We start from the raw sequence: 18,434 nt of genomic DNA, 5'->3' as shown, positions 1-18,434 counted from the left end.
ATATCTGGCTACATGTAGATCCACATCCACACTCATGCCCACAGGCATCTGCTTGCTGGGACGGTGAGTCACACATGGGGACGATGTGCACAGAGTGGCCTGTGGCATGCCCAGGGGAGCTGGCTGGGGCAACAAGTTGGTGCTGGAGAGGCAACTGGTGGAGAAGGCACAGACAGTAGGAAGGGAATGAAAGGCAACCTGGAGACCCAGCCTGTGCTGTCACTTCCAGGTTTTCGTTATCCAGGGTTGGTGGGGAGGAAGGGATGGAGGAGCTGGACAGCCGAGGGCGGGGCTGGGGGCGGGGCTAGGAGCCCGGGCTCGCCCAGATGTTAGTCACTAACAACAGTCCTTTCTCTCTCCTCTCCTACCTTTCCCTTCCCTCCTCCCTTCTCACAGTGCTCCCACCCCCGGCTCCTTCCCCAAGCTGCCCACTAGCCCCCTTCCCTCCGGCCAGAGCTTGAGCCGAGCCTGGTCGGCTGAGCCGCGCCGAGCCTCCGGTGCCGCCGGGAAGATGGCCGTGGCGCTGCGGTACTTGTGGCCTCTCCTCCTGTGCAGCCCCTGCCTGCTCATCCAGATCCCCAAGGAATGTGAGTAACTGAAGGGAGCCTCGGCGCCTCCCTTTACCGCCGTGCTGGGCTTCTCTTTATCCTCTGCCTCCTCGTCTTCTCTCGGTTCCGGACTCTCACCCCTCACCCATCCTTTCCTGGGCATGGAGTGGGCAAGAGGTACCCAGGATGTTTGGTGCTTCTGAAGGCACAAGGTGGAAGGCTCGAGGTTTTTCAGCATCACGGAGAGGAACCAGAGGTTCAGGAGGTCTGGTGAGATTTCAGCACCACGGACAGCGGGCCTGGTGCTGGATCTGCCTCCTCAGGCCTCTGCTCTCCCTCCGCCCAACCAACCCTTCCCCCAGGGGTGTGGCGGCCAGGAGAATGGGGTCGTCCCCAGTCCTCAACTAGCTGGTGTAAAGGGTTGGATTCAAGCCTTGCTACGGCTTCTGACTTGGATAATCCTATCCTGGGCCCTTGGCAGCCCTTTCTGCGAACTGAGACAAGGAAAGACTCTTGCACAGGCCCAGCAGCGTCCTGGAGCCCTACGATTTGATGTGTAGTTACTAGTTTGGGTTGGTGGGTGGGGCTGTTGGAGTAGCATGTTTAGGGGGGGTCACAGGTAGGTGCGTGGATGTTGGGGAGTGTAGCTAGAGGGTTGTGACTGAACTTGAGTATTTGCATCTGCTTGTGGGTTGCACAGACAGTTTATTTGTGTGTGTGGATGTATGTGGTGTGATTGACTTAGTGTGGATATTCCCGAGTGTGATTGTGATTTCCTATATGGGTAAGTTTGTGAGTCACTGTAACTGTTAATTATTGGTCGGGTTTGTGAAGGTCTGTAGGTATTAACATTTGATTGTAGTGGGTCGTGTGTGCATGTGAGGACCTCTTTGTGTGTGGAATGTGTGTGATGGTGTTTTCTCCTGAGTGTGAGTAGGTGTAAACACGCTGCTGTAAGTGCCTCTTGCGCTTGTGTGAGGGGCTTTTCACAGGGTAACATTTGAGTATCTTGAGCCTGCTCCTTGGTAGCTCCAATCCCTATCTGCTCACCTTTCCACCTTTATCTCTGAGCCTTGGACCTACTGGAGGCCAGCATCACTGAGAGAGGAGCCGGGGCCTGGGGGCAGGGGAGACTGTGCATGCCAGGAGTGGGGCAGAGGCCGAGGGAGGTATCTGGCACTGAGGGGCAGTGAGCATTTGGGGGAGGTAGAAAGGGGCTGACGGGAAGAAAGGCTGAGGATGTCCCCTTAGATACACACCGGGAGGTCCATGCAGTCACGCCCATGCCAACTCCCCCAGCTACGGATGCACATGGACAAGCACGTGGGTAGACACAGACGAGCCACCTGTATCCAGCTGGGACAGAGACTCTGAGAGCACACACAGGAGGCACACTGGCACACACACAAGTGAGAGGCTTAGGTACAAAACAACAGTCATCCGCACATACACAGATGTGGGTGTACAATAAAAAATTGTACACTGAATGTAGACACACACACACACACAGCCTTCAGATGTGCTCTGGCAAGACACACCCATAGACAAACATACTGGCAGATGCTCACCAAGTTACTGCAGCACACCCTGGGGCACCCATGCACATGCCCAGATTCACACTTTTGCACACTCACATGCGACTCACCCTCCTTCCCACTCTGTCCCCTCTCAGTTGCTTTTCAGGCCTTACCCTGGGCATCAGCCTGCCCTGCTACGCCACAGGCTAGGCCATTCAGCCAGGTGCATCTATGTGTGGAGGGGCCAGGAGAATTTCGAGAAAAGCAGGGTAGAGGAAAGAGAAGTAGGTCAAAGACTACAGCAACCTTGCGACTGCCCTGGGCACTGGCTGGTACTTGTAATTGACCTGGATACAATATGGCAGGCAGCCGGGTTCCTCCCTGTTGGAAGTCGTCCTCCAGCTCTCTCCCTCCCTGGCTACTCCAGGCCCCTTTGTCTCTTTTCCTGCTTTCCGCATCCCATTGTCCCTGTCACTGTCTCTTGCTTTTGGGCTGCCTGCACTGGCCCCTCCCCAACTCAGGGTCCTCTCTGCAGTGTCCCTGGAGAGCCCCTCTTTTCTCCTGGGGGCCCCTACACTGAGGTCTTCTGCAGAGAAAGCTTTCAGAGGTGGCCCAGCCGCCACCTTCCCACTCTCTCTCTCCCCTCCTCACAGCCACCCTGGCCAGTGTTGGGCTGAGTCCTGTGGCATCATCGGGGGCAGCAGCTCTGGCCTCGGCTCCAGGGAGCTTGGTGGGAGGCTGAGAGGAAGGAAGGGGAGAAAATGAGGGCTGGCGCCGTCTCTGCAGGCAATGGAAACTCGGATTTAGCAGGGCCTTTGGGAGGACTTGGAGGGTGGCGGCAGCTGGGTTCTGAAGGCTGGGCCTGCGTAATTGAAAACACTGAGCTGTGCTAATTGGATTAGGAGGGAAGTGGGCTGGAGCAGGGGCGGGTGCTCTGGCTGCAGGCTGTCTGCCTCCCAGCCTTCCGAGGCATCCTGGGATGGGGTGGGGGTCAGCTCTGCAGGCCCTGCCAAGAAGACGCAAGGGTCTGTCCAAAGCGCACTCCTGGTTAAAGGCACACATTTCTCTCTCCGGTGGTCTGGCTACCCCTGGGCATTGCCCCTCACTGGGACTGGTGACCTGGGTCGAGTCCTGTCCTTCTGGGTCGTGACCAGCCATAGCTCTAGCCCAGCAGGTGCCCCCACGGTGCACCTCCTCTCCTGCCCTCCCCTCCCCCTGCCTGCTTCCTTGCCTGGCCCTCGGCCCCCTGCTGGGGCGGCCTGTCAGCATTCCTCTCCTCTCTCTCCCCCTTGCTGCCCGGATTTCTCAGATGAAGGACACCATGGTAAGTTGGGGGAGGGGAGATTTTCCTGGGTGTCCGCACAGCCCCCTCTCCCTCCCCACTCCTGCCCGCGCCTAGCTCTCCGTGTGTGCTGTGTGCCCTGTGTGGGTCGCTGTCTTTTCTGGTTCTTGGGTCCTTGTTCTGGCTGTCTCAGCCTCCCTTCTCCCTCACCCGAGTGCCCATCTCTGTTCTGTCCCTGCCTGGCCTGGGTTTCCTCGTGTCTCTTTCTGGTGTTCTGTTCTTCTCTCTGGTCCTCTCTCTCCCATGAGGGACTTGCCCGTCTTGCTCTTTGGCTCCTGTGTCTCTGTTTCCTTTCCTCCACACCCTTTGCCTTTCTCTTTGGCTTCACCTCTCTCTTTGAGGTTGCTGTCTTGGTAACTTTTGTTGCCATCTCTCGCTCTTCTGTCTCTCTCCACATTTGTCCCTGCCCCTCCCTCTTCCTGTCCTGAGCTTGTTTTCTTCTACCCCCAGCCCCCCAGCCCCCCAGCCCTGGGGCTCCCAAGGGCTCCAGACCCTGCTTCCCTCACAATGCAACAGGGGTTAAGGCAATGATGCCTGCTAGATGTCTTCCTCACAATCTCTCTCCCCATCCTGTCCCCAGTGATGGAGCCACCAGTCATCACAGAACAGTCTCCGCGACGCCTGGTTGTCTTCCCCACCGATGACATCAGCCTCAAGTGTGAGGCCAGCGGCAAACCCGAAGTGCAGTGAGTGACCTTCGCCCTCTAAGGCCTGCTGTTGACCACTGACCTGAGCCTCTAGTCCCCGTGTCTCCCAGGGCCTTCTGACTTCTGGGCTCAGACCCCCCAGATCTCCTTCATCACTCTAGGTCCTTGCCCTGTCCCAGATTCCCGGACCTCAGGCCTCTGTGCCTTTCTCTGCCCATAGGTTCCGCTGGACTCGGGATGGCGTCCACTTCAAACCCAAGGAGGAGCTGGGCGTGACCGTGAACCAGGCACCCCACTCTGGCTCCTTCACCATCACGGGCAACAACAGCAACTTCGCCCAGAGTTTTCAGGGCACCTATCGCTGCTTTGCCAGCAACAAGCTGGGCACTGCCATGTCCCACGAGATCCAGCTCATGGCCGAAGGTGCGAGGCACTGCAGGGTCTGGGGAGGATCCCCAGACAGGGATCCTCACAGAGGCCTGAGGTCTGGGAATCTGGGTGGGAGTCCAGGCTGGGAGCCCAGCTCCCTCAGCTGGTGGTCCAGTGCGCCAAGGGCACTGGGTGCCCAGCAGCCCTCAGCCACCTTCTCCTTCCTTGCCCTGTCTCTTTCTCCACCATTCCTGGTCTCTCCTTCCCTCTCTTCTTCTGTGCTTTCCCTGTTTTGGCCTCGGGGCCTGCCATGTAGGGAATGCTCTTGGGCTTGTTGGCCAACTGAACGAGTGGAGGACTGAGCCCGAGTCACTGCCTGGGCTTTGGCTTCTGTCCCCATCCATCCCTGAACTGCCGTGTCCTCCTCCACCACTCTTGGTCATCTCTTCCACCTCCCCCATCACTCTGTCTCGTCTCCCCTCCACCTTCCACCTCTCACCTGGCCTGTCTGGCTCCCTCCTTCCTGCTCTCTGGCTCTGTCTTTATCTGCGTTGCCCTTTCCCTGGGGTTTTCCCTCTGCATTCCAGCCTCCCTGAGCTTTCTGCCTCCCGAGCTTGTGCTCCTCTCCCCTTTCTGTCCCTCCAGTTACCTTGGGAACCGTTGCCATGGTTTCTGTGTCAGGATGATGGAAGGGTCTGTGACTCCAGCATCCGTCCACAGCTCCCCTCCCCCACTGCTGCACCTCAGCCTTCCCCCACCTTCCTGCCCTCATCCTTTCCTCCTGGTGGGAGCTGAGAATTGTGGAAACTTAACCCTTCACAGCCATCTGGCCTCCTGCCCATCCTCTCCTCGGCATGAAGTGCCAGCCTCTGCTTTGAGCCCCCAAAGGATCCCCAGTCACTGCCTCACTTTATGCGAGCTTGCTCATGGCCTGACCCTCTCACCCCCTTGGCTATCCCTCCTCCTTTCCCCTGCCTTCCCCTGCCTTGACCAGGAGGAGAGTTAAGACCCACAGTGCCAGCCTCTCTGTCCCTTCTAGGTACCCCCAAGTGGCCCAAGGAGACAGTGAAGCCTGTGGAGGTGGAGGAAGGGGAGTCGGTGATTCTGCCCTGCCACCCTCCGCCCAGTGCAGAGCCGCTCCGGATCTACTGGATGAACAGCAGTGGGTGCCCTTGAGGGGCTGCTGCCTCGGACGGGTGGGTCGGTGGGTGTGTATGCCCAGATGGGGGTCCTGACCTTTGCCTCCTGGCCTCCCTTGTCCCCGCAGAGATCATGCACATCAAACAGGACGAGCGGGTGACAATGGGCCAGAACGGCAACCTCTACTTTGCCAATGTGCTCACCTCGGACAATCACTCAGACTACATCTGCCATGCCCACTTCCCTGGCACCCGGACCATCATTCAAAAGGAACCCATTGACCTCCGGGTCAAGGCCAGTGAGTCCCAAAGTCTCTGATACACCCCATTCCTCCTCTCTCACCCTCAGGCATGGCCCAGCCCATAGATCAGGCTACCTCAGACTCCCTCGAGGACAGCTCGGCTCCCACCTCGACACTCCCCACCCCTCTTCCTGTGTGGTGAGAGCAGAGACAGAGCCCTGCCTTTAATGAAGGAGGAAACTGAGGCCCTAGGGGATCACTGGGGTGTCCAAAGTCACCCAGCCTGATAACTTCGTGAGTGGACGGAGGAAGAGCCATACCACCCGCTCCCTGTCTCCTCACAGCCAACAGCATGATGGACAGGAAGCCGCGCCTGCTCTTCCCCACCAACTCCAGCAGCCACCTGGTGGCCTTGCAGGGGCAGCCCTTGGTCCTGGAGTGCATTGCGGAGGGCTTGTGAGTCTGGGCCCCTGGATGGGGGCTGGGTGGGGGCAGGGCGAGGTAGAGCCTCTGCCGTGGGGCGGTGTTGAGCGGCCTTGTCCTCTCTCCCTTCTGCTCTGTCCCTTGGCCTCCCTGCCCTGTGGCCCTGGGCAGCCCCACACCCACCATCAAGTGGCTGCGCCTGAATGGTCCCATGCCAGCCGACCGAGTCACCTACCAGAACCACAACAAGACCCTGCAGCTGCTGAACGTGGGCGAGGAGGATGATGGCGAGTACCGCTGCCTGGCTGAGAACTCACTGGGCACTGACCGGCACGCATACCACGTCACTGTGGAAGGTAGGGTGTCTCCGCCTTGCACCATCCCACTTCCCAGCACATGGGCTCCCCAGAGTGAGCCCTGGGGCACAGGCCCGGGGCCGGGGGTAGGGGGCAGGGGCTGGGGGCAGGGGGCCAGGGGCCGGGGGCCAGCCATGGGCTCTGGGCTCAGCGCGCCCCCCCATCTCCTCGCAGCCGCCCCGCACTGGCTGCGCAAGCCCCAGAGCCGCTTGTACGGACCGGGAGAGACTGCCCGCCTGGACTGCCAGGTGCAGGGCAGGCCCCGGCCGGAGGTCACCTGGAGAGTCAACGGGATCCCCGTGGAGGGTGAGCGGGCCTCTGGCAGGGAAAGGGAGTGAGCGTGGGTAGCCCTGGGGACTGTGGGGGAAGAAGAGGAGGGGAGGAAGGGCCTTGGCATAGCTCATGGCTCCGCTCTGGGCCCTTGGGGCCCGCCTGCGGCACATGCAGAGCTGGCCAAGGACCAGAAGTACCGGATCCAGCATGGAGCCCTAGTCCTGAGCAACGTGCAGCCCAGTGACACAATGGTGACCCAGTGCGAGGCCCACAACCGGCATGGACTCCTACTGGCCAACGCCTACATCTATGTGGTTGGTGAGTGCCGGCTGGCTGGGCCCACTCACTCTCTCGTCTTTGCCTCATAAGCCCCTGGTCTGTCTCTGCACCCCACCAGGCAAGGCCACCAAACTGACTTAGCCAGCAGCTGAGTTGTCTACATGACTGCTTTTCTCCTCCCCCGAGCCTTCACCCCATCCCCTGCTCATCCTCACAACAGCGGGGCAGGGTGCATGGAGGAAAGGCAGGGTCTTGTCAGCATTTACAGATGAAGAAGCAGCCTCAGAGAGTAGTCTGGCCCACCCCATGTCACCGAAGAGAGGCTCGCCCTGGCCAGGATGTGCCCGAGACCAGCCTGGTGGCTCCTCTCCCAGAGCCTTGGGAAAGACTGGGGGCTAGGCCAGGAAGGCTTTCCATAAGAGGTAGGCTGTCAGTGGAGCCTCAAATGATTGGTAAAACATGTGATTGGGACGAAAGGTACATCTGAGGCAGAGGGGATGGCATGTCTGAAGGCCAGGAGAGGCTCAGCCTGGCAGGGAACAGAACTGGGTGCAGGGAAGCAAGATGGGCAGGTGGCTCTTGAGGGGTTGAGAATGCCCTGTGGAGTCACTGGCAGCTTCCAGAGTCCATGAGCCTTCCTGGGGGAAGCTGCCCTGCTCATCCCTGTGGCTGCCCACCGACCAAGCATGTGCGGTCACCCAGCCTTGGGTCTTGCCCTGTCCCCCATGACTGCTCCTCCCCCAGAGCTGCCGGCCAAGATCCTGACCCCAGACAATGAGACTTACATGGCAGTGCAGGGCAGCACCGCCTACCTTCTGTGCAAGGCCTTTGGAGCCCCCGTGCCCAGCATCCAGTGGTGAGTGCCCCCACCCTGACAGAAGGCACCTCAAAGCCATTTTCTGGTCCAGGGAACCAGGCAGGGCAGGGGAGCTCGGCCCCGTGGGGTCTGAGCCCGAACCCCCTGTCTGCACTAGGCTGGACAAGGAAGGAAAGACGGTGCTACAGGACGAGCGCTTCTTCCCCTATACCAATGGGACCCTGGGCATCCGAGACCTCCAGGCCAATGACACTGGCCACTACTTCTGCCAGGCTGCCAACGACCAGAGCAACGTCACCATTGTGGCTAACCTGCAGGTCAAAGGTCAGGTAACACCTCCTACCCCTGCTGATGTGATCGGCAGCACCTCCAGTAGGGAGGGTCTCCAAAAGACACCAACGTGACCCTCCTTCCCATCCTCACCCTCAGATGCCACACAGATCATCCAGGGGCCCCGGAGCTTGATCGAGAAGAAAGGCTCGAGAGTGACGTTCACGTGCCAGGCCTCCTTTGACCCCTCCTTGCAGCACAGCATCACCTGGCATGGGGATGGTCGCAATCTCCAGGAGCTTGGGGACAGTGACAAGTGCGGGCCCAGCCCCAGCCTGGGCTCCATGGGTGGGGGCAGAGTGGGAAAAGCAGAATGTCCAGACTTCCTGGCCTCATCTTTGGGGGAGAGTGCCCCTGCTTGGCGGGGGAAGGTTCCGGCAGGAGAGGGAAGGGAGGGGAGCAGAGTGCAGCTGGCAGGAAGTAGTGGGTCCGCTGGAAGCAGAAGGATCAGGATCCACCCTATCCCTGCCAGGTACTTCATAGAGGATGGGCACTTGGTCATCCACAGCCTGGACTACAGTGACCAGGGCAACTACAGCTGTGTGGCCAGCACCCAGCTGGACATGGTGGAGAGCAGGGCGGAGCTCCTGGTGGTGGGTGAGTCCTCGGACGGCATTGAGCTCATGGCCTGGAGGCATGTGGGTGGGCACTGTGTGCAGATACTGCAGGGCTGTTTCGAGCCTGGTGGTGGGGCAGCTGTGAGTGGGCCAGAAATCCACCCACTGTGGCCCCCAGGGAGCCCCGGACCTGTGCCTCAGCTGGAACTGTCCGATCGCCATTTGCTGAAGCAGAGCCAGGTGCACCTGTCTTGGAGCCCCGCTGATGATCACAACGCCCCCATTGAAAGTAAGAGGCCGTGAACATGGTGCTCCCACCCACCCACTGCCACCCCATTAGCCCTCCCTTCTTGCAGCTCCATCGTCCTCCCAGAGCTGTGGCCCACAGCTGCCCACCTCACTGAGGCACGCAGCTATGTTCAGGGTGGGGGGGCTCTCCTGGTTCCTCCCAGGAGCCTGAGAATGCCAGTTGCCTTGAGCACTCCTTCCCTTCCTCGGGGAGAGCTGGACCTGTACCCCCACCACCCCTCCCCCACTTGCCACAGGCCACTTACTGCATTGCCACTTCACTTCTTGGCAGAGTATGACATTGAATTTGAGGACAAGGAGATGGCGCCTGAGAAATGGTACAGTCTGGGCAAGGTGCCTGGGAACCAGACCTCCACCACCCTCAAGCTGTCACCCTATGTCCATTACACCTTCAGAGTTACTGCCATCAACAAATACGGCCCTGGGGAGCCCAGCCCGGCCTCTGAGACTGTGGTCACACCTGAGGCAGGTGAGCCACCCAGGAGGGGGCCTCAGATGCCAGGCCCCCCGGGGCTCTGCAAGGAGGGTCTGGCAAAGTGACTGTGTCCAAGCTCCTCTGCTTCCAGGGTTCTGGCAGGAGCTTAGGGGACAGAGTTACCGTGGGGCTGCTGGCTCCTGGCTTCCAGGGCCAGAATGGGTCATTCCTTCCTTGGTCCTTGGCCTTCACGCCTCTGCAGGAGCCCGCCATGTTGATGTGTTAACACATTGCTTTCCAGCCCCAGAGAAGAATCCTGTGGATGTGAAGGGGGAAGGAAATGAGACCAACAACATGGTTATCACTTGGAAGGTGAGGGCCCCAGGGCTGAGCGCGCCCCTGGACATCAGGCCAGGACCCAGATGTCTGCTGCTAAGGACCAGAAGATGACTGGGGACGTGATGCTGGGCTGGAAGGCGGGTGGGTCACAGACCGGTGGAGGGCCTTTTGGCTGACAAGCTCCTCTTCTGCTCACCCCCTCCAGCCGCTCAGGTGGATGGACTGGAATGCCCCCCAGGTTCAGTATCGTGTGCAGTGGCGCCCTCAGGGGGCTCTGGGGGCCTGGCAGGAACAGATCGTGAGCGACCCCTTCCTGGTGGTGTCCAACACGTCCACATTTGTACCGTATGAGATCAAGGTCCAGGCCGTTAACAGCCAGGGCAAGGGCCCTGAGCCCCAGATCACCATTGGCTACTCTGGGGAGGACTGTAAGTATTGAGTTGGCCCCACCCACACCTGGGAGGTGGAGCCCGTGTGCGCTTGCATGGCCCGCTCCCCGCCCACTGCTGGGGGGTTCGTCCCTGCACCCAGCTCCTAACACTTAATGTAGCGCACTTCCTAAGAGTAAGGATATTTTCCCTTTCCTTAAATCTGGAACATCATCAGATGCGAATTTTGATCAACCAGTCAAGATCTTTTCAGGGGGTGGGGGTATAGCACAGTGGTAGAGCATGTGTTTAGCATGAGCGAGGTCCTAGGTTCAATCCCCAGTCCCTCCATTTAAAAAGAAAAAAAAAGATCTTTTCTGCTTCTCTGTGTAGTCACTATTTTCTCTCTCGTAAGTAATAAAAAGTCTGCAGGGAGAGACCCTGAGACCATGCAAACGCCCTGCTCATCAAACTGCCTACCCCCCATATCGCATCCAAATCCATCTTCCCCCTGCGGGAGGGTTCAGGGCTGGCCTCAGGGTGCCACAGGCTCTCACCCACGGCACCGGTGCCTTCCAGACCCCCAGGCAAGCCCTGAGATAGAAGGCATCAAGATCCTCAACTCGAGCACCGTGCTGGTCAAGTGGTGGCCTGTGGACCCAGCCCAGGTCAAGGGCCACCTCCGGGGATACAATGTAAGAGTCCAGGGCGTGGGGGCTGGGGGCATCTCTAGGGTGAGGTGTAAGGCTACCGGGAGTGACAGGATGGAGAGGGGCTCTACCACCTGCCAGCTGCTCTCCTAAAAGTTCTCAGGCTGGAGGAAAGGGTCCCCTTGGAGGGCAGCGGGGAAGGTGCAGCCAGGGCTCACTGCTAGCCGCCTTCTGCCCCTGTGGGATCTCCTGTCCACCTGCAGGTGACTTACTGGTGGGAGGGCAGTCAGAGGAAGCACAGCAAGAGGCATGTCCACAAAGGCCATGTGGTGGTGCCTGCCAATACCACCAGTGCTGTCCTGGGGGGCCTGCGGCCCTACAGCTCCTACCATGTGGAGGTGCAAGCCTTTAATGGCCGGGGACTGGGGCCTGCCAGTGAGATGGCCTTCATCACCCCGGAGGGAGGTGAGCTTTGCACCCTACGCCCCTGGCCCCGCCTCCCAGTCTGGGGTGGGCCTGGGTGAGGACCTACCACTCGTCCTTGTCCCCCGCAGTGCCCGGACACCCCGCGGCGCTGCACCTGGAATGCCAGTCGGACACCAGCCTGCTGTTGCACTGGCAGCCCCCGCTCAGCCACAACGGCGTGCTCACTGGCTACGTGCTCTCTTACCACCCGCGTACGTGTGTTGTGGGCCCAGCGCCCCAGCCCGGCCCGGCCTGGCCCGGAGGTGGCGGGGGGCCGCAGGGTGGGCAGGGCTGACAGCTGAGGCCAACTTGTTACCTGTCCTCGCAGTGGATGACGGGGGCAAAGAGCAGTTGTCCTTTGACCTTCCGGACCCTGAGCTGCGGACACACAACCTGACCAACCTCAGCCCCCACCTGCGGTACCGCTTCCAGCTGCAGGCCACCACAAAGGAGGGCCCTGGCGAGGCTATTGTGCGGGAAGGCGGCACCATGGCCTTATCCGGTGAGCAGGAGGGGGCTGAGGAGGCCAGCCTGGCGGCCGGGCCCAGGAGGGTGGGCCTTGGGCTGCCTCAAGGTCCCAAACCCTCCTCTCTATCCCCAGGGACCCCAGATTTTGGCAACATCTCGGCCATGGCCGGCGAGAATTACAGTGTGGTCTCCTGGGTCCCGAAGGAGGGCCAGTGCAACTTCGGGTTCCAGATCTGGTTCAAAGCCCTGGGGGGTGAGCATAAGAGGGGCCCCTGAGGTGGGGGGGAAGGGGTTTCAGGGCCCAGGAAGGGGAAGGGGCTGGGGGTGGCACGGAGCTGAGGGGCTGCCCGGTCCTCCTGCTCACCCCTGCTGCCCTCTTGCCCTGCAGATGAGAAGATGGGTGCTACTCTCCCGCCACAGTATGTCAGCTACAACCAGAGCTCCTACACGCAGTGGGACCTGCAGCCTGACACCGACTACGAGATCCACTTGCTCAAGGAGCGGGTGCTCCTGCACCAGATGGCCGTGAAGACCAATGGCACCGGTGAGGGAGCCCCGGGCCTGCCTAGCAAGCTTCCCTCCCTCCTTAGCCCAGCTGCAACTGCCGCAGAACCCACACCACGTCTTGGCTCTCTTTCTCCCAGAACCAGGGTGCCCCTTGACCAGTGATGAGAGGTCCAGGACACTGAAACGACCCCTTTTAGTATTCTGTTTTAACTGTTTCCAGAGCAGTCAGTTTCACAGAAGGTCCTCCTCCCTGTCCCCAGGAGGGTCCCCCCAAGCATCAGTTCCAAGCGTGCCTCAGCCCCAACTCCTCACTCCTCCCGGGCCCTCTGGGGTCTGCAGGCCTGGCCCTCCCCCTGCCCCTGCCCCTGCCCAGGCCCTGGGGACAGAGGGGTGGGGAGTGGGCCAAGCCAGAGGCTCTGAGTGAGGCCCACGCACCAAGCCATGAACCTGGGGGTCTGCAGCACTGGGGGCGTCGCAGTTCACTGGGGGCATCATGGTCTCCTTCCTTCCTGTTCTCCCCCTCAGGCCGCGTGAGACTCCCTCCTGCCGGCTTTGCCACTGAGGGCTGGTTCATTGGCTTCGTCAGTGCCATCATCCTCTTACTTCTCTTCCTACTCATCCTCTGTTTTATCAAGCGCAGTAAGGGTGGCAAGTACTCAGGTAACCCCCGACTCCAGGGCTCAGGTGAGGATGGTTGAGCCGGGACACTGGGAGGAGCCCCCTTCATCCCTTCTACCAGTCCCCCTTGGTCCCCAAGCCCCTGGCAGGACAACAGGGGCATGTTGGGGTCGGGCATGGGGCCCAGAAGCCTTGAAGGCTCGGCTCCCGAGCACTGCTGAGACAGTGCTGGAAGCACCCAGAGCACCAAGGGAGAGGCTCAGCCCTGTCCCCACCTAGGGGTGGGGCCCAGTGTCCAGGGATGGGCTGGGGCGGAGAAGAAGCTAGTTCCTCTCTGTGTCTCCAGTGAAGGATAAGGAGGACACCCAGGTGGACTCCGAGGCGCGGCCAATGAAGGACGAGACCTTTGGCGAGTACAGGTGAGCCGGGTGGGAGCAGGTGCCGGCTAGCCACCCAGATCTCCCTTTCATATCTGATCCCATCTCTTTCTCTCTCTTCTGTGCTGCGGGGTGATGTCAGGTCCCTGGAGAGGTAAGGCAGGGCTGGTGGGAAGATACTGTCAGACTCCGGTGGTGGCAGGGACCCTCCTGTGGATTGTGTGTGCCTGGGAGTGCCGTGGATCCCTGCTGGCCAGCCCTTGGGCCCGGTGGCTCCTTGTTTTTGGGAGAAGCCAACACTGACAGCCAGCTACTGGGCCTGCCTGTCACCTTCCCAGCTCCCCCTCTCTGGGCTCTGCCAGGGCCGACAGCTGGACATGTGCTTCTGTTCGGTCTACCTGCAGACAGGAGCCAGGCCTGTGAGCACCCCTGGGCCAAGTGCCCCCCTGCTCCCTCCCATCCCCCAGGGTCCTGGGCATGCCCAGTCCTTGGCCTTCTGCTGGTGTGCATGCCACCTGCCCTCCCGGGCATGCGTCAAGGATGAAAGCCTCTTGCCCTAGGCTTTCAGAGCACGCAGGAGGCCGGGCGTCCTCCCTCCGCCTAGCACTTGCCAGCTCCTGCTGGGTGCCACAGGGCAGCCTCCCACTCCCTCCCGCCCTCTGCCCCTGCAGCGACAACGAGGAGAAGGCCTTTGGCAGCAGCCAGCCATCCCTCAACGGAGACATCAAGCCTTTGGGCAGTGACGACAGCCTGGCCGACTACGGGGGCAGCGTGGATGTCCAGTTCAACGAGGACGGCTCCTTCATCGGCCAGTACAGTGGCAAGAAAGAGAAGGAGGCGGCAGGAGGCAACGACAGCTCAGGGGCCGCCTCTCCCATCAACCCTGCGGGGACCCTGGAGTAGCAGGGTCTGGCCAGGCCAGGCCAGGCAGAGCACAGCCCAGGACCGGGCCACAGGGGAGTCAGAGGCCAAGACTCCCCAGCCTGAGGCCTGTGCTGGGTCCCTGACATTGGGACTGAGGCCTCTCCCTCTCTCCACCAGGCTGTGGCCCTGGCCTCTGGCCCTGAGCCCAACGGAGGCTTGAGGTGGAGGCAGGGAAGAGGATTTCACTGCTTCTCATACCTTCTGACTACCTGGTCCCCAGTTTATTGCCAAAACCCAGCTGCACCCCTCCTTGGGCACACACTGCTTTGCTCTGCTCAGGGGCTGATCACCCACACATCTGGAGCCTTCAGGTGCTGTCTCGCCAGCCTTTGGGCAGAGAGAGGCTGTGGTCAGGGGAGAGGAAATGGGGATGGTGCCTCTACCCTCTGCTGTTCCTTGGCCTGCCTGGCTGGGACTGGGGACAGAACTCGGTGTCTCCACCATCTGTTCCCTCTTCTTTGCCATCATGGCTCCAACTGGGATGGGAGCTGGGCAAGCTGGCCATGGATGCAGAGGAGGCCATCTGGAGAGCCCAGAGTCCCCACCTGCCTGTATCACCCTCAACTGGCACCTCTCCGCCCACTGCCCACCCAACCCTGCGGCGGCTTTCAGGAGCTCCGTACACACGCTGCCTTTGGTACCCACCAGACAACATCCAAGTGGCCTCTGTCACTGCCCAGGTGCGGGGCAGGCACACCTCCCTCCTCCCCGGCCCTGGCCTCTCCCAGCCGCCACCACTCCCCGGGACTCCTTAGCAGCTCCACTCAACCCCCTTCTGAACAGTTCCTTTCCTCAGCTTCCCCCATCCCCACCTTGGGAATGTAAATACACCTTGACTTTGAAAATTTGTACCCTTGCCCTTTCCCCATATGCCACTAGTGTGTAGGCAGATGTCTGAGTCTCTAGGTGGTTTCTAGGTTTTATAGCAGTTAGCTTTGATGATCCCATCCCAGGAAAAATAAAAACAGACAAAAAAAAAAAAAAAAAAAAAGGAAAGATTGGTTCTCCCAGCTCCGCTGTGCTCCTGCCCGGCAGCCGCCGTCTCCCTGTACGCCTTTGCTTGGTCTGTTGATGAGCCCTTTACAAAAAACAAAAGTATATATATATATATGTACATAAGTATCAGAATTATAAAAGGCAAATAAAAACCTGGAAACGAAGGGGAACTGCTGTCATTTTCCAGAGCACGACTTTGCGTCGCCGTGACCCACCCTGTGGCGGGTCGGTGCGGAACCAGGGAATTCTACCTCTCCTGCAGGCCTGGCTCTCTGCCCCCCGTGGGCCGTACCACCTGCTCCTCACCCCTACTGGCCTCCGAGAGAGCTCTGGGCTCTCCCCACGCTTGGGCCCCTCATTCCTGCATCAGGGCAAGCCCAGGAGCAGAAGATGACCAGAACCCAGAAATCCCAGAGCCCTTGGCCCCGGATCTCTTCCTTGTCTAATGTGATGCCCATGCATCCATTTGGCTCCCTGCTTCAGGCACTGGTAGAGCAGTGCTGCCTAGGTTGCCCAGCCCTCTAAACCAGTAAAACACACTTTAAACCAGATGACCACAAACCTCAAGTGAGCCCACATGGGTGGCCAGTCAGATGGCTCCCTGCCTTCCCAACACGAGACTCCCACCCATTTCATCTTTAACTGAGCCACTAGAAAGCACCAGAAAAGAACTTTGCCCATGTTCCCACTGTCAAATCTGTCTCCCGCAGCCCCAGACCCAAACCCTCTGTCCTCCTCCGGCTGCCGTGTGTGAGCGGCAGCCTGGGGTCAGCCCCTCCACCCAGGCACTGGGTCTCACCCCTGAGTCCCATCAGTAGTTGTTCTCTGCTGTGTCTTCCTTGTCTGTCCTGTCTAATTTTTCGGTCCCTGTTGATCAGTTCTGTGGGAAGACAACCATGCTGTAACAGCTTTCATCACTAAAAACACTCGCTACAAACACCACACATCTCTCCAGCTCACGCCCCACTTCTCTGCTCCTACCGACAGCAACGCCCCTCAAGACTTGTCTACCCTCCTCACTCCCGCTTGATCTTGACCCATAGCAGCATCTGCTTGCTGTCCCCAACATCTGTCTTCTTGTTCTTACATAAAGAATAGAATTTCATGCAGCAGAAGAAACATTTCCCAGACTCCTTTGCATCTGGGCGGGGTGGGGACGTGGAATGTGAGGGCAGGGACTACTTCTGGGCTGTGCCCTTTAAGAAGCAGAGTGTGCCTTTTCCTGCCCCATTCAGTCTCCTGGCCAGCCTGGTGGGCTGGGAGGAGCCATCCTGGACCACCAAAGGGAAGTTGGTGCTTGAGGATGGCTGAGCAGCAACATACAAAGAGCCTGGGGTCCTGATGATGCGGACCTGCCATGTCTACTCAGGGCTGCCTCCCTGGATGTTAAAAAAGATTAAGACTTTGTTTTTTAGAGCCATTTTAGCTTTACAGAAAAATTGAGCAGAGTGCAGAAAGTCTCTTCCTCCCCGCCCTCAGCGGTTTCCCCCATTATTAACATCTTGCATTTGTTACAACTGATGACCCAATTGTGAGCTGTTATCTTTAACTAGAGTTCACAGCTCACATTAAGGTTCACTCTTGGTGTTGTATGTTCTATGGATTTGGACAAACATATGATGACGTGAATGCACCTTTATAGTATCATACAGAGTAATTTCACTGCCCTAAAAATCCCCCTAAATGTCTTTATTGATGGTTAGCATGCATTACAATGAAGTGTACCCCCGAAATTTTAAAATTTTGAATCCACCACTTGCTCAGAATGTCTGCATCAGTGCAGAAAGCTCCAATATGCTTCCTCTAGCCACCACCTGGCTCCAGAGACAGCCCTCTCGTGATGTCATTCAGATGGCCGTGTCAGTTCACCCCTCCTTTTCACTGCTGAGTGGCACCCGTTGTCTGGGTGCTCCACAACTTACTTATTCATCTACCCGTCGGTGGACATTTCGGTTGTTTCCAGTTCTGACTACTCTGGGTAAAGGGACTTTGCAGTCCCTCCCCGGGGGTACCTGCCCTAGGAGGAGAGGCACTGCACCAGAAAGCGGGCGTGCCCGCTACTCAGCCACTTTGCTGTCCTCTTTGCCAGGGCGGAGGCTCTGCAAACCAAATATGTGCTTTGCCAGCTGACTCCATCTTAGGCTCTGCCAACAGAGGGTGTTGGAAGGAGACCACAAAGCATCACCCTGGCAAGTCCTCTTCACCCTGGCCATCAGCAGTTCATCTGCATGGGACCAGATGAATACGATTTTCAGATTTCCCAACACTTACAAAAACAGCTTCACTGCATCTCACCTCTGAGACAACAACCCCAGGCAATCAAGCTCCTCCTCCTCAAGGGTCTGGGGCCCAGCTCCATGGGGCTCTTTTCTGAGACTTCAGCACTAGCTAGGCTCCACCCCTACCCGCAGACTGACTTTCACTTCTGATGGCCCCTCTAAGCTGTTACATTTGAAGAGTTGCGCCCCCCTCCCTTTGTTCCAGCCTCAGGGGCTCATGAGTTTGAGAGGGCTGCTGGAACAAAGCACTACGCACTGAGTGGCTCAAACAACACTTCTGGAAGCCAGAAGTCCAGGGTCAAGGCGTCGGCAGGGTCGTGCTCCCTCTGAAGATGCTGTCTTTGTGTCTGTTCTCAGACTGGATCCAGGCTGACGGAGAAGCTAGTTACAGAAGTGGTGTCAGGACACACATCCCGGAGGAGGGCCTTTGGGAATTGCTTAGTTTGAATCTCTGGCTTGAAAGCATCATTCACTTCTCCAACCACTGCCCTACCTTTCATATGAGAAACATGGAGAGGCTGGGAATTCAACTGACCTTGGGATTCTGCAACCCACACAGTGAAATGCTGTGTTTCATTTCTAGCACCTTCCGCTCTATGGTCACTAAAAGGAAAAGAATCTTTAGGACTGTCATGGGAGCTCTCTAAGGCCTTGCAAGGGGGCATCCATTGTCCTTAAGACCCACTGCAACCATTAAACCCATAACTAGGGTCTAGCCTTACCATGTTTCGGGGGACAGGTGCAAATGGAGACCCAGGAGGAAATGGCTTATACACCAAAAGAATAGCAAGGTTTTTGCTAGTAAATATTGGCAGAAACCTGGGGGAATATGTGTGGGAGTGGATCCTAAGGATGTTACACCAAGAGGATATAACATTGG

At 58.8% G+C, this 18,434-nt stretch overlaps 1 protein-coding gene across 4 annotated transcripts; it reads left to right on the top strand.

The window, feature by feature from the left end:
* Positions 1–282: 282 nt before the first annotated feature.
* L1CAM (L1 cell adhesion molecule) lies at positions 283–15,439 on the top strand. Of its 4 annotated transcripts, XM_032474908.1 has the most exons (28): positions 283–587; positions 3,375–3,389; positions 3,988–4,093; positions 4,275–4,477; positions 5,463–5,585; positions 5,691–5,861; positions 6,149–6,260; positions 6,399–6,583; positions 6,758–6,889; positions 7,031–7,174; positions 7,880–7,991; positions 8,110–8,276; positions 8,382–8,538; positions 8,755–8,879; positions 9,018–9,128; positions 9,420–9,617; positions 9,865–9,935; positions 10,108–10,330; positions 10,850–10,965; positions 11,184–11,385; positions 11,475–11,597; positions 11,714–11,887; positions 11,987–12,106; positions 12,242–12,397; positions 12,886–13,020; positions 13,325–13,397; positions 13,498–13,509; positions 14,027–15,439. In XM_032474908.1, the coding sequence occupies exons 1-28, from the start codon at positions 512–514 to the stop codon at positions 14,256–14,258; spliced, it is 3,774 nt and encodes a 1,257-aa protein (XP_032330799.1). In that variant the 5' UTR covers positions 283–511; the 3' UTR covers positions 14,259–15,439. The 4 variants fall into 4 exon arrangements, with proteins under 4 accessions (XP_032330799.1, XP_032330801.1, XP_032330800.1 ...); XM_032474910.1 differs by lacking the exon at positions 3,375–3,389 and having other exon boundaries at positions 306–587; XM_032474909.1 differs by lacking the exon at positions 13,498–13,509 and having other exon boundaries at positions 310–587.
* The last annotated feature ends 2,995 nt before the right edge of the window (positions 15,440–18,434 follow it).

Source organism: Camelus ferus, chromosome X (assembly GCF_009834535.1).
Source record: "Camelus ferus isolate YT-003-E chromosome X, BCGSAC_Cfer_1.0, whole genome shotgun sequence".
Classification (NCBI taxonomy): Eukaryota; Metazoa; Chordata; class Mammalia; order Artiodactyla; family Camelidae; genus Camelus; species Camelus ferus.
Note: the sequence above shows the minus strand (reverse complement) of the source record. Positions and strands in the feature narration are given on the sequence as shown.